The sequence below is a fragment of the Gavia stellata genome, chromosome 5 (assembly GCF_030936135.1).
Source record: "Gavia stellata isolate bGavSte3 chromosome 5, bGavSte3.hap2, whole genome shotgun sequence".
In the NCBI taxonomy this organism is placed as follows: domain Eukaryota; kingdom Metazoa; phylum Chordata; class Aves; order Gaviiformes; family Gaviidae; genus Gavia; species Gavia stellata.
The window spans coordinates 54912869-54929123 of NC_082598.1; the positions used below are offsets into that span (position 1 = coordinate 54912869).

Consider the following 16255-nt stretch of genomic DNA (forward strand, 5'->3'; position numbering starts at 1 on the left):
TTTGCGGGGTACACGCACATCCCTTTCTCGGTAGTTTAGGCATGTGCGTAATCTTTATTTGGCAGTAAACACTTTGTGCAAACCTACATACTCTAATACTTTTCTTCTCACGATGGCGTCAATCCAGGGCTCTGCTGTAGTCCCACAAGGAGAGCCAGTAGGACGCGTTCCCTGGCTGATCTCCAGCTCATCTGTTTGCTCTGTGACCCCACTCTCAATTGCCTGCTGTACATTACAGCGCCTGGGTTATTATTTAACCTTTTAATCCACCACAAGTCAAAATTTGTTTGGGGTAGTGAAGCAACATAAGCATCATCCATAATTGAACTAAAATCAATAATGGTCAAGTCATGAAAAAAGTTCCTTTATCGTGAAATGTACTTCACTTCAATCACTAGGATACAATGGGGGAGGCATAGAACAGGAAAGACTGACCTCATATTCCTACCCTACCCCAAATTCAGGAGAGGAAGTCAAGGGAAGCAGTAGGACCTGCTCTTTTCTCCAACAAAAGGGTGGGGGGAAGAGGCATTCGTGGTGCCTTCCACCACACCAAGAAACATGAGACAACCAAGCCAGGCTGGCCAGAAGCTCCTGCAGAACTGGAGTCTTCTCCTTATAGTATGTAAGCACAGGCAGAAAAACAGTCTATGAGAGATGCCTGAATCCAGTGACAGATCCGCTCTTGTCACACTGTTTTTTCCCCATGGCCAGAGCCCTCCACCCTACAAGCAGGATCTCATGCATAGCTCAAGGGAGAACAAGGCGAAGAAAAAATGCTGGTCTTGAAGACAGTAACTCGGGAAGGCCCCTCCTATTGTTATAGCTGCACAATTGTTTGCCTTTATCCCATCAAAAAAGAATAAGGAAGCAACAGTCACTTAGAAAAGCAATAAGGGTGCACCCCTCACCCCTTCTCCATCGTGTACTCTTTAAGATCATCAGGACAATTTGTACTACTTTTCAGAGACAGATCTCTGACTCCAGCTCCCACCTTTGGTGCGCATCTACATCACCATTTCAGGTCAGATCCAGGAGTCCATTTAAAGGGACTGCACACAACCTATGCTTCAGTTCACACCAGGAAACAGTCTCAGAGCACACAGACTAGATTACTTACAAATTAATATGTGTCCCTGGAACATAACTTGTGCTCCAACCACTAGCAGGCATTCAGTCCATGAGATCACACTGGAACTAGGCTGAGAAAAACGCAAACCTTTCAAAATCTGTCGAGTGTGCAAGTTGTGTCTTCAACACCACTTCCTCTCCTATTGGTCCACACTACCTGCATTTAGCAGGCATAGCCTTCACATGCTGAACCCAGAAAGTTACTTAAATTTGGCCAGAATGTATGAATGCCAACACAGACATCTTGGTTGGAGTAGTGCCCCTGTGTTGGCACACCTATGCAATCTGATTGTGTTCCTGGTTCCTAATGAGGCCAAACAGAAGGGGAGTCACAAGTTCATTAACAAACTAGTGAGATTTCCAGACCGTCTATGGTTGTGGTTAATGTAGAGAATCTACTGCCACGTTCAGGTCTCAGAAGTGTTCCCAGAAGTTCACTAGACTGTTGCTTTTCTGTGGAACAGCTGATTTCACAGGCACAGTAGCATACTGCAGGGCAAGACAGAACAGCCTCAAGTGAAAACACTCTAGGCAGCAGCATTTTGAGAAGCTGACCAAGTAATGAAAATTCAAGGCATCCTGAGTCAGAGACAACTTAGGAGAATCATCATTCTAGGGAACAAAGAGGTGACACACTGTGAAAGTATATGGAATTTGGCCCACAGGAGTGCATGTAAAAGAACAGGACTCAACACAAGAGTCCCCATGACAAACAACATCCCAGAGGGCCATTCAAAAATAAAGAGAAGAAACCAACACCAGTAGGATGAGAGAAATCAGCTATTTTTTTTTCCATTTCCTCCAAGATTGGAAAAAACCTCTGCTGCAGAATCCCATTAATGGGGGGGGACAAAAAAAGCAGATTGTCAGAAAAAGATTCAGTAGTACAAGATCTTCTGAAACATTTCTTCTTTGCAAACAGAGGATTAGCCTTTCCACAAGCTCATCTGCAGGACTTAGAATCACTGGCAAACAGGAACACGTGGGGGTGATGGGAAATAAAAGTATTTCCAAATACATGATTTTAAAATGGAAAAATGTCTCTCTACTTTGTTAGTCATAAAATCCATGCAGTTTCTCCATGCTGTGCATCTGAATGAGCACAGGGAACGGAACAATAGTCATTGAAACATGCCAAATTAATTCCACTCCAGAATTTTGTCTCTGCAAGCAAGAAACTAGGTGGGGGATGTTTACAAATTTTATTTCCTTGGTTTTTGTTGGGTTTGCATTTCCCACAGCAAACAGCAATAGCAGCAGAACTTTATTTTTCAAGTGTCTAGTGAAGGAGAACTAGTCCAGCTTTCTTGTCGTGACAAAGCAGAGTTCAATAGGTGAATAACTGGCATAAATACATGCAAGATACAGATTTTTAAATTTTTCAGGATTAATGGTTACAAGGTGTTGGAACACTAGCAAAATTATTTAAGAGCCTGTTTAGATAATGCATCTTTATGTACTGAAATTTAAATTAAATGTAATAGCGCATATTAGTATCCCCTTCTCTCCTCCCAGTCCTGTAAAATCCACATACAGAGTCCTGGCTTAGAAGTAAGATATATGCTTTGGGTATTCTTCAGCCCTGAGGACCCACAGGATACGCGCACGGTTTCCTTGTCAGCAACTGTTTTTAAAAGAACTATGTGACAGACATGTATGCACAACAATTATGGAGTGACTAGTGTATCACTCCCTCTTGATGTCTGCCACTCACTGGGACAGTAAAAGAAGTGAGAATTTTTTCCTGAAAACAACTGTAGTTTTCATTTCAGGGCAAGGAGAGACAGACTTGGTCTGACAAATTGTGACTGTTTCTATGTAGAGAGTCTAGCCTGTCCCAGAACATCAAAGCAGGCCTACATCACCTTATATCAACATGTAAAAGTCTAGCTTAAAACTTAAGATCCAATTTTAGAGCTCCTGCTCGCTAGGAATACTATGCTGGCACACAGAGGTACCATACTGGTATTCCAAACTGTGCACAACTTGACTTTTGAGCTGGAGTGTCTTCTAGTTATGCTGATTTAGCAAGAAAAGCCTAAAAACCAACCTTATGCACATAATCAACCTCTTCCACTTCTCCCTCTTCCTTTCAGTCAACCTTATACATGAACTAAGTCTAATCAACAAATTTTGCAAGGATCTGCAGATTTGTTTTCCCTACTTTAGTATCTCTACCTTTGCTACCTCCTACTTACAGTATACCCCAAAACCACAGAGCTTTCCTTCTAAAAACTCCCTCTCCATGGACAGTCTTACTAGGTCTCAGAATACGTAACAGCAATTTATCACTTAGTCTGACTCCTCTTGAACATAAATCTCCTGCAGGTAGTGAGAGAACCAGGAAGCTTATTTTCTCAAGTACTTGCTGGCATCATACCATGAACACTCCCAATGAGACTTAAGACCACATTATCTAATATATACAAGCAAGGAGGGACATAGACGTTTTGCACAAGTCAAGTTTATTTATAAAAAGTCAACAGAAGAAGTTACTTGAAGTGGTTAAAAAAGCCAGCGAAATATGAACATTTTTCCCCTGCTGTTCAGTAAAGTTAATATAAGTTGCTTGGGCTTAGTACAGACTCTTTATGTATTAACAATGTTCATGTCACTGTTGGGGTGGGTGGTGGTGGAAATCAGCTGCCATGGATGAACTTTTTTTATGATACAAGCCCAAGTCTAGCGTGCTTGAAAACACTGAGAGACTGTGAGCTATATAGTGCATCCATGTATAGATAGCTTTATTCAGCCTCTGAGTTTATTGCCCCCACCCCACCCCGCAGCTCTCTTTCAGGTTCATGACTCAGAATGCTAATTGCCCAGTTTTTGTTTAGGGCTGGCTGACTGGCTGTCAAGCCAATTCTATTGCCTATTTGACAAATGAGCTCTTTCGCCTCCCTGAAAAGGCTGTAAGTAAGGTCACGAGACTATAGTGTGCTTTTTTCTTCTTTACAACAAAGTTTAAAGGCAAGAATTCAAGCCAACTTAGCAAAAAAAGAGAAACTAGCCACCAAACCCACAAATCTACCCCAAACTGTTCTTAGCCCGCAGCAAACGGGACTCCTGTAAAGTGTGGATTATTTCTTTACATCCTACATTTTTAATGTGGCCTGGCACACTATCTTTTTATCTTAAAAAGATTCTGTGAAGCAGCAAAAGTATATACAAGTTGATGGCTGGGTTATAAAACTACACAGCTAGATAGAAAGCCATGTGAGTCAAGATAGAAGTAAAATCAAAATCCTCCCCACCACCAAATCAGTTTACGGTAAAGGGGTCCTTCTGAAGATCCAATCCTGAAAAAAACTTACAAATTTATGTTTACACATTACACAATAGCAGCACCAAGTTCATCTTTGATAAAGACTTAGCTCACTGGGACAGCAGCAGTCTTCACAGAATGGTTGAGGTTGGAAGGGACCTCTGGAGGTCACCTGGACCCCCAGACCTGGCTGCCTAGGGCCATGTCCAGACTGCTTTTCAATATCTCCAAAGAGGGAGACTCCATATCATCTCTGGACAAACCCCGCCAGTGCTCAGTCACCCTCACAGTAAAAAAAAGCATTTCCTGATGTACAGAGGGAACTTCCTGTGTTTCAGTTTGTGCCCATTGCCTCTGTCACTGGGCACCACTGAAAACAGCCTGTCTCCATCCTGGCACTCTCCCTTCAGGTATGTATATACATTAAGATTCCCCTGACCCTGCTCTTCTCCAGGCTGAAGAGTCCTAGCTCTCTCAGCCCTTTGTAGGAAAGATGTTCCTGTCCTTTAATCATCTAAGCAGCCCTTTGCTGGAGTCTCCAGTATGTCCATGTCTCTCTTGCACTGGGGAGCCCAGAACTGGCCCAGGTGGGGCCTCACCAGTGGAAGGATCCCCTCCCTCAACCTGCTGGAAACAGTCCTAATACAGCCCAGGACACCGTTAGCCTTCTTTGTCGCAAGGGCACAGTGCTGGTGCATGTTCGACTTGGTGCACACCAGGATTCCCAGGTCCTTCTCTGCAAAGGTGCTTTGCTGTCTTACAGTATACTATTACAACAGCCCATAATGCCTAAGGGATATCCAGGCTAGCCTTAGGCTAGAAGCAATCTAGCCAGAGAAGTGCTTTTCAGTTAAGTTACAGACCTCTCAAGTCTTAGGCTTTACCTACTTGGCCTTCGCCTCCAACTCCCCAGTTGCAGCAAGAACAACTCTGTCTGGGATGTAACTGATCTCCTCCCACTGAGTTGCAGGAGGCCTATGAGTATCTGGAACTTGATCTTGCTTGACTGCAGCTTCTGGCCGTTGCCTGTCCTCTAGAGAGCCGAGTGAAAGAAAGGTCTCAAATTGAACTTGACACAAGTCCATTTTTCCGTTAGTCCTGCTACAAAAATCAAGTCTTGTTTGTGCTCAAGAGCTCTGCAGTTCAGCTGTACCTATACTACATTTTGGTTGATACAGCCATGAACTGGAACACTTCACACTAAGCATCACAGGACACAACAGTCAGAGAAGGAAGCTAGGGAAGAGATGCTCATTTTCAAGGAAAGACCTCTGCTTTAAAACAATAAACAGTACTTTATTTACTAATTTCTATAGAAAAACCTACTACATATGGAGCCTGAGCTAATGCATATTAAACTGCTCTAGGTGGTTGTATTTGCTTGTCTTAAAAACAACATGGCATTTTCTCCCACTTTCAGAATCTTATTAAAAATGGTTTAAGATGACTTGATAACAGATGTCCAAATCTCAAGTAAAAACATGAGCTTTGGCTTCTGGCTATTAGCAATTATGAATTGAATGCATTTTTCCTAGGAAGGGGGTGTGCCTTCCCATATAGAAAATATGTAAAACATAACAAATCATTATTCTGCCAGAACACCCTCTAGCTGTAGGACTGGTATATTTTAGACTTCAAACACTAGACTATAGCTGTTTTCCCTTTACCTGCTCATTCATTCTAAAGAGGAATCATTTGTTCTACCTACTGAAACAATACAAAAATGTTAAAATCTCTTCTAGAAAGCAACTCCAAAATAAAGTTCTTCTCTAGAGCTTAGACATAGGTATAAGTTCTGCGAATGTGCTCAGAGTATTAAATAACACGTTTTTACATCTCTGCTGAATAAAAAAAAAAATAATCACAGCACCTCTTTCCAAGCCATCCAACATGAATATCATATGGTATGTCAATATACATATATATGGGTGTATAAAGTGTGAGTTAATTAATATCCCATTACTATATGTATTTATCTACATCCAAGTCACATGCACAGAGCAATTAGAACCTAAGTTAACAACTCAATTCTGATCCAGCAAAATTTGTCCTGAAATTTTAAGTGGCAAAACTCCAGTGCTTCCAATGTGTTATTTATTCTGCTGCAAGCACCAGTTACTATGCCCTAAGTGAACACCAATTTGTAACTTACTCAATGTTTTCCATTAAAAGAAGAAAAAAAACATTATGTAACTGAATATCACAGCACCATTGTTATCAGCCAGGTTTTATTATTTTCAATCTTTTAAACAAAGAAGAAAAGGAAACTCTGGCTTTAATTTTAGCTGTCGTCTTTCAGCGAGCCAAACTCTTCATCCAGTAACCCAACACATACTGACCTGTTTTGTATATTATGTCTTTATATTTTACCTTCATTCCAACTTCTGCAGCAAGCAAACTAAAAATTAGGCTCTGGTTCACAAATGTTTTCTCTTTCCCTACCCCCCTTTCTTCCCATTTCCAAGTTGATTTTACAGTCTTGCATCAGAGTGTTCCAGTGGACAGTTTTATTTGCACAAGAAAAACCAACAGTTATTCTGTCACAGGTTTGGCTTGGTTTTTTGGAGATCATTTTGTTTTGGTTTTGTTTTTTGGTTTTTGTTGTTTGCTTAAGAAGCATGCTAATTGCTGTTTCATGTTAAGGCAAAGCCGAGGAGGCTTATTTTCAGTAAGCTGCCCTCTGAGACATGTAGGCTCCCTCTCCATTCCTGGGGACGCATGCAGCAGAGACACACTGCCAATACTGCCTTCAGTAGAGTGTTCTAGTATCTGAGCTGCAGTTTGAGCACGCATGGACTGAAATGGTTATTTATGTGCAAGTGTCAGACATGATTTCTTGCCAGGGCATTCTTGGGAAAGATGCCAAGGATCTTCCTCTAGGTGAGCCGAGCCAAGGTTTTATTTGACAGAGAAGCTTGATTTTGTTTCAGCAGAAACTGTGTATGGACACGTAAAATGTGCAGCATATTACTATTCCAATATTTCATCAGAAAAAGAGAGAGAAAGAGGAAAAATACGGAGTTTGGTGCTGTATTCAACTTACCTTTTCATTCCATGCCCACAATCCAATCCCAAGAAATGCTATGCCAAGAAACTAAAGGAAAAAAATAAAAATGTATCAGAGCAGGAACTATAAATTTATGGATTTATTATTTTTTTTAAACATATGTATTGACTCATCCTCTCTGTTGGATAATCAATTTTGTCAGGACTGTGGGGGCTTACCAAGAGTTTTAAAATACGTATTAAGTTGTTTATTTTACAACTCAACCACTGTAACTTGCACAGGATGTTCCACACAGGAATAGTAGGTGCAATAAATGTCACTTTCTCAGCATCAAGCAAGGTTCTTTTTGAGTTTGTCAGACTCAAAGCAAACTCCACAGCCAAGCAACACATTATTTTAGGTTGTATTACCACCACCTGCACAAAACTACTGTCCTCACAGCAATCTCCCAGTGAGAAGAAGTGATTAAAAGAAAGTCCTAAATACACAGGTACTATCAGTTTTAGCAAGGTTGTCCACAGAAACATAGAAAGCTCTTTGAATATAATACAACCTATGATTTCTGGAGAAAAAAAATAATAAAAATAATACTGGTCTAGAAGAGTACAAGTTTTTGAAAACCCCGAAGCCAATATTTTATAACCTTTCTGATACTGACTGTGTCTGCATTTTGTAAAGGAAGTTATGGTCCCTTTCTCCTCCAAGGGACTCAAAAGCGCCAAACTCAAAAGACAGTGTCTTTCCCCCATGATGGAAAAGGGAACAGCACCTATGATTTTGTTATATCCCTGTATTCTCCGTTCCACTGAACAATTTAGAGTATATCGTTTCCCTCCAAATACTACAGGGTTTCCATATGAAACCCACGCTAAGGATCGGTGAAACACGCAGAACAGGCAGAATAAGCACTCTGTCTCCCAACATCACCACTGTGCATTTGGCATGATACAGTACCAATGATGTAGAATGCTTAAAAAAACATACAGTAGGTGTCCGAGCACATCTCTAAATGTCCATCTGTCCAACTTTCATCTCTGGTTTTTAAAAAACTTCAGTGCTGTCTGAAAAGACGACTATATTCACTCTAGTTTCAGGACATGTAATGCAACGTCGCTCAAACATCAAACTCTGGTTTTCTTTGTGGTTTCTCCACACTGCAGTGTACAGATTTATTTTGGCACATAGCATGCTTTCTCTTAAGATTTGTGTAAACAGTTAAGTATCCTAATGATTTTTCTTTTGCAAAACAGGACAAAAGTGTTTTTCTGTTGAAAAATGGGAGGAGACAGGAATATCAACTTACAAAGCTTTCCCAGAAGTGATTTCACCAGCTTCAAAGCAAGATTCCTTCCTCCTTACACACACTTCTTTAAGTGGCAATTTTAGCTTTATACTACAAGAATATCTGTGAAGCATAACGCAGTATCAAGTGGAATATGCTCACTGCAATACCCTGAAGTTCCCTAACACCCCTCGCATCTCTGTGACTTCCTCCAACTGTGCTCTGCCAGCTGACCAAAGGACCATGCACACTACACCCAGCCAGCTCACCCAGAAGCCCATCTATGCTAACTGGGAATGAAACTCTCCTTTTTCATTTGAAGAGTCATGACTGTAAATTTAAACAATACTACAAGCCAGTATTCTTCAAAGGGAACTGTTGCAGGCTTAGCTGTATTTTAATGCAAGATAAATGGAATTTTTTCCTAGATGGAAAAACAGAACTGCTGGTCAAGAAAATCTGTTATTTCAGTGGCCTTAATTCTCTATAAAGTACAAGAGATGGATTTGAGAATGTCAGTGCAGCCTCCTGTGATACATATACAACACGTGAGCCAAAAAAGGTCATCTTACCTGTATCAAGACTGCTCTTTTTCTATGGTTATAAAGCTTGCCAGAAGAGCATGTGTAATCCTCCTGACTGTAGCGATTATTTGAAACTTGAGATAAAGCTGTACAAGTTTCCAAATCACTTTCAGACAAATGTAGTTAAGTTCTTTTTTGCAGTAACAGGCTCCTTTCCTTCTTTCTTACACAGCCAAAGGCACCAAGGTTGAAGGAGCAGGAGTGAGGGGAAAAGCTATATTATTATAAAAATCCATAAGCTGCATTTGGAAGTGGCAAGTTGTTATTTGTAGAGAGGTACAATACATTATGTTTTGTGAATAGCTTAACATGGTTTTGAACAGAATAAGCATGGAAAACTAGAATGAAAGTATTTGATCAGTGCATACAAATGTAACTTAACAGCCATACACATCAGCTGCAAGTCTGGCTTAGATCTACTAGCTTTATTAAATTTAATCCAGTCAAGTGTCCTGATCCTTCACCAGGAGTTGAGACTGAAAGGAAAGATTACCTCATGGGTTCCAGAAAGTGACTTATAGTAGACTATACTGGTCTCAAGCCAGGCCGAGCTCATCTCAGTTTACGGATTGGGTAATGAGACTGTATGATACTAAGGTGAAGCACCTAAAAAACTGAGATTGTCAAGCTTTTGGCAAGCCTGTCAAGAAAAACCAGGAAACTGAGTTCTCAGAGTTTTCAAGAGGATCAAAGAATTACATGCTGCTCAGTCCTCTCCGTATCCCAAAACGATGTCTCTGTCCAGTTGCCTTTTGAGCAGCTGATGAAACAGGGAGAGTGGACAAGATCCATTAGGAGAAAAAGGTTCAGGATGGAATCACAAACTCTTTAGCACAGGATGCTGGGGAAATCAAAAGCTTAATGGCATTCAGAAAAAAAATATTAGCTAAATGAACGGAGAATCCATAGCTACTGAAAAGCTATTTTGATACAGCTTCTGGCTCAGGAAGTTTTTACACTGGTGCTCATTGGGAGATTATAGTCAGGAAAAGATCACTGTACACACGCTTTGTTGCTTAAATGCCTCTTTCCTTGGACAAACTCTACTTGCATTGCTTGAGACAAAAATAGCGAGCTAGGCAGACCACTGACCTAACCCCTACAATCATGCCCTAGAAAGGGCCACCCTTGCACAAACACAGCCTGCTGTGGGGACGAAGCACACAGGAATGCTCTCAGTAATCCCACTGGCAGAAGACAGATGTTCATGAGGGGACTTACACCTCTCACCAGGATTAACTTTGGATTTTCTTGACAATTATGAAAGAATAGCCTAAAAAAAGTTGAAAGCGCTTAGCAAAAATCCCTCTGTATTTTTGCTGTTAGAACCAGAGGTAAAACAGGGCGCATACCCTGCTTTTCTTGCAGCCCTTCTGCAGATGTCTCCAAGAGAGTCTTGTTCTGCTTGCTTGTAACCAGAAAGAAAATATCTTCATGTCTGAAGCACGTGGGGAGAGGGTGAGATGGCATACACATCATCTCAGTTAAGTCTGGAAAATTTCATTTACATCCATTAAGCGATTCCAATGAGTAATAAAAAGGTGGAAGTTTGCCTCATTATCTACAAAATACTCTACAGAGAAAAACAGTCTCAGTTCTCCACAGACATCTAGTAAGACCATTTGGCCTGACTATAAATGGTCACTGGCTCTGGGGCAGAGCTTGTAAAATCTTGATACTTTTCTTTTTTTAAACAATAATTTGCAAGAGAATATTAAAACATCCCTCTGGAGTATTACAGCCTTACAAAAAAACTTGCGTAGTAGTACTTTCTCAGCCACAGGTTTTCTATTCACAATCATCAAACAAATGTGTTCAAATTTCTCTTCCATGAAGGTTATAAGTATTTAAGAGTAGATTGTGTAGCAGTACTTGCACTGTTGCCCTACTTGTAAAGTTCACATGCAGTTTTCAGAAGTGGATTGACCAGTAAGTGTTTCAAGCTGCACATCTCTTATTCCCCGTCTTGCCTGCATGAAGGAAAATCATTCTTTGTTGCTAGGGATACAGCATCATACAGCACAGCATTTCAAGGATGCTGGGGTAAATACTAATGCAAACACTAGGAAAAGTTAGAGAGAGAGAGAGAGAGAGAGAGGAGCTTATTGTAGAGTGATCAGGTGTTACCGAATTTTTCATCTCAGGTGACATTCTTAAATAACTTGGCACCGGTTTTCGAGCGAAAGTACAACAGCCACGGGCCAAGAAGTAAAACGTTGGTTAATGTGCCATGTGCCTAAACCAGTGTACGTCCATGTGTGGATACATTAAAGACTGTGTGAGAAGGAACTATAGTGCAGCTATCTAATTTCACCTTCACCATGACAATACGAACACACTAGCAGAAGCATGTCAAAATTGTCAGAGTTCAGAAGCAGAGCTTCCTCGCAAGAGCTTTTTTTTTTTTAGCCCTATATTTAGGCAGTGTGAAAACCTCCCACTTGCCCTCGCTTTGAGCTGCCACAAGAACTCTGCTCACATTGTTAGCAAGGAGACTATCAGGATTCCTATGGGCACTTCGGTGTTTCTTCCATGGCAATATGCTGTAGGTTATTCATAGAGCAAGATTTCCTTCTGTGTGATTCAAGCCAGCACAGCACGGGAACGCGAGGTACAGTATTTTACTGACAAGCACAGCAGTGATCAGGACAACATGAAGCGTAGTATTTCACATACTGAAACACAATCAGGAAAACACAGGACTTCTGAGCTTTGTACATATATAAAGCAGCACTGACAAGTTCCTAACTGACTCTAAAACCCCAGATGAACAATTTTTCACTAAGCACTTCCTCTGCAGCACTCTGTGCTCAGACTCACTCGGAGATATTTCAAAGTCAGAATACTCACTGCTTTCTTTAAAGTACTTTATGCCAAATTAGTCTCTTTGCTTTTTAAGCCAGGGCAAAAAGGAGCTTAATGTCTGTGTCGGAGCACAAAGGATTTTGTTGTTGTTTTTAAGTAGCCCTGACAGAGAAAGAGCACCAAAACAGAAATTAAAACGAAGTTTCGCACAGTCTTCTTCCCTTTATGCCACTGATGTGGACTCTGCTTTAAATATGTCAGTTAGCATTCTTTCAAACAAAACAAATAGGGCATCCTCTCAAGTCTCCAGCTTTCACCTGGACCTATAGCACAGGGAAGGAAGGTACCAGAAGTCTGCCCTGTTCCTTCTTCCATTCACCCCAGTTCCAATAACGTTTCCATTATCAACACAAATTGTTACAGCATTTCATTTTCATGTGGCTAAACATACCATGGTGACCATGGTAAAGGCATACATACACATTTACATATTTATGCTAATGCTTACAAAGAATGCATTCTCCTAAAGCCCATTTCTTGTTTGCCTTGAGACATTACCAGCAGGAAAACATGTACTACAGTGAGTGAATGAAGATGCTGCGTAGGTGACTAATTACCATTTTGGTTCACAGCAACATTCAGATATAGACTGAATATAGACTAAAAGACATCAAATCTATTTCCATTTTATGTGCAGCTTTTAAAAAAACATTAAACTATATTTCACAGATAACTGTCTCAGTAATATCTTTTCCCTCCCAATACAAAACACACACGCACGTGGAAGAAAAAAGATCCATGCATTTTGCTCAGCTGAATCAGAGACACAACAGATTTTATAGAACCATCCAAAGTAGAAAAACAGACCCGAGAACACAATGAGAAAAGCTGTCTGCTCCATCTTGCAGGACTCTTAACGTGATGCTTTCTAATGAAAAATTAAGCACTTAAGACCCCAATTTTCAAAGCAAGGTACTGTGGCTGTTAATGTATCTTTCATTATCACCAGTATGGGGTTTTCCATTTTGTCTGACAAGTAAGCAAGATACATATATACACTCCCTCCCCCCCAAATGCACAGTCAGTTGCCATTATTTTCTCACTGCCTTCTCCAGCTCTTTAATTGCAAAAGCAAGACATCTGCTTTCTGTTACTGTTGCTCTAGATATTTATTTTATTGCTTTCTGGTGGTGCAATTGTAAGCACTGCCAATCAGCTTGGAACAAGAGTCCCTAAAGACTGAAGTCCCTCTCCTCTTGTCCACAGAAATTGATATACTGGAAAACAGAAAAAGGAGGATGAATTAGACCCTATTTCCCCTACTCCAACTTTTGAACAACAACAACTACCCTCAAGACTAGATAAAATAAATCTAACTCTTTCCAAGTTCAAAATGAGACACTCTAAACTCAGGTCCTGCTGTCTAAAGAAAATACTTTATTTGGAGCAGATTTTTTTAAAGCACACAAAACTTACAAACAGCAGTCACTTTGTAAAATTCTTCAATAAAAGCTTTTGGGAGTTTCAAGTTTTTGTTTCTATGAGATCCAGTTAATTTCCTAAAACCAGTACCTTCTTCCCCTATACAAAAATCAAAGATCTTTAAGGTAAACACCCCACCACTACAACACAAAAACATTTAAAAAGCCTACAGAGTTGAAGTACCATCACCATTCACTGTCACTTTGGGGTACTCATCTCACACAGATCCTATCCCTTCTCTTCTACTCTTCTTTACACTCTCTATTGGCCTTTGTTTCACCATCCTCTCTTTCTCTGCTCTCCCTGAGCCCAAAAAACTATGCAGGAAGACTGAGAAATTCTGCTGCACACACCTCTCCATGGGTCTCTTGCCTGTCTTTGCTTCTGAACTACATTAAGTGCTCCGTGTCCCTCTACGTATCCCATCCAGCCTTGCTCTCTTCATCAATACCATTCCATCTCTGGCTCAGTCCTCTCCACTGCAGCTTCTCTGCCTGAAGTCAGTTTCTATTTTTAAAACCATCCAAAAATTATGTAAGTGGTGCTGTAGCAGTGTATGAAAACAATATGGGCTCAACACACAACCGCAAGCAGCAAAGTGCAAAATTAAAATAAAAGAACTGAAAAAACCAAACCTGAATTCCACATCCTGTATCAGTACGCTAATCATTTCTCTTAGCCAATTTGATAGAAGTCTTCTCGTTCTGGCTTGCAAGTAAGAAAAAGCATGAAGGCAAAGAAAGCATGTTCTGCTTCAAGCTGGGGTGAAGCAAAGTGTCTGGAAGCAGTATTGCAAATGGGTCATTTTCCATGTCTGTCCTGCTGCCCAGGGCCAGCAGCTTCCTACCCCAGAGGACAGCCAGACCTCCTCCAGCTCTCCTCTTCCTGCCACTACACTGATCTCATTTGTCCCAAAACACCCTACCTGAGCTTCAGTCTATTTAGGTGCAGCCCCACCATGACTCTTCTTCATATTCTTTTCTGAAGCTACTGTTCCATTAAAAGCAGAAGTTGTTTAAAAAAAAACACACACCAAAAAAACACCACACACACAAAAAAACCCCACAAAACAGCATACATGAAATGCTTATGAAATTGATACACAAATGCTCACTTATTTCAGCTACAAGCAGGCATTTGATACAGCAAACAGAAAGGATCTGAGCTAGTCTTTTTCCTTAGTAACAAACAGCCAATTACATTGCCCACACAATTGATTTAAGTAGCTGAGAACACAGAGTGCAGAGCCAGGAAACAAACAGGTAGGCTTGTCAACACAGCACCATACTCTGAACGCTCCGCATTTCCTTGTCGGAAAGCAGCCTCAGTTCCTAGCTGTGCTTGTAGCCTATGGAGAGGGAGTCCCAAAATCCATCCCAGCCACACAAGCTGCCACATCCTAGGCCGTTTCAATGGACTATACTCGGATAGCCATTCTCTTCGCTTTGCAGAGAAGCAAATGCATGTGGAGGATGAGGGAGGCATGAAAAGACTGAACCAGTCTGGATAGAGAGGCACACTGAGTGAACACCACCAGCTTTGCAGACAAACTTGGGCCAAACAGTTTAATCTGGCTCTCCTTCTACTTAAAAAACAACCAGCCAGCAAGAAAAGAGATTGAACACAGAGCAAACGGTGAAAACACACACCCAACCTGCAACTGCACACAGAACTTTTTTCAGCAAATTGCCTCTTACCCTCACCACATGCTCATTCCTGCTTCTTTTTTAGGGGTCCCCCACAGTAAGATGTTCAAAGCCATTTACAAAGAAACTGGTACCACATATATGAAGAAGTCATAGCTTGAAAAGGTAGGAAGTGATTCACTGCAATTTAATAACATGTCAGAAGCCAAGCTCAGGTATCCAAAATCCTAACCCCGATATGATGTGACTGTATAGCCTATCACACATCTATCTCCCCAGGTCAAATCCGACTCAGAACTATATACTCCATAATGGCAAATATACATATATGTAGCATATGTTTATATATAAAATAAATCAACTTCCAATAGTTACTGCACCAAGCATTGGGGGTACGGAGGGAAGAAGCGGACACAAGAGGGGCTGTGATAAGTTTATTAAGAGCTATCTGATAGCCTAGTAACTCTTCACTTTACAAAGATGCAGCCAAGAGTGTACAGAGACCAATACTACTTTGTCAACACAAACAAAAGCATAACCTCAAAAGTCATACCAGCTGTGTGAATACCTTGGTCTTTTGGAGAGATGTGGGGAAAAAAGATATAACTAAAACACTAATTAGACATATTTCAAAATTATTTTCCAATACCCACACACAATTACTATCAGCAATCCAGATGCACAAAGCCAAATTACAAGACATGTTCTGTAAATAGCAAACAAAATTCTTTATCGTTTTGCACCCTGTAGTCCTTGCAATAGAGGGAAATGGCTCTAAACACAGTAGTGTTTTTAGCCACTGTCAACCCTCAGCATTTCCTGTGTACTACACTGTAACTGCCCAGAACTAAAAAATTCAGATTATGTATTAAAAATGGTTCTGTGGACCTCTTAGTGCAGCTTCCAGAGGCACCAGAAGGTCTGTGGACCAGAGCTTTGAAAAATTCTGTTCCAGACAATAAGGTCATTCAGCCCTGCAGTTTGTCTTGCAGTGCATTGCTTCTTACTAACTCTAGAAGCTATAGTATATGCCCCTGATGTAGACAACACAAG

The 16255-nt window shown here is 40.8% G+C and overlaps 1 protein-coding gene across 1 annotated transcript in view; it reads right to left on the bottom strand.

The window, feature by feature from the left end:
- TSPAN5 (tetraspanin 5) overlaps positions 1-16255 on the bottom strand; it is an 84015-nt gene that overhangs the window by 12510 nt on the left and 55250 nt on the right. The window contains exon 2 of the mRNA XM_059817417.1: positions 7440-7490. Coding sequence (XP_059673400.1) covers positions 7440-7490 — 51 coding nt within the window. The remainder of the gene's footprint in view (positions 1-7439; positions 7491-16255) is intronic.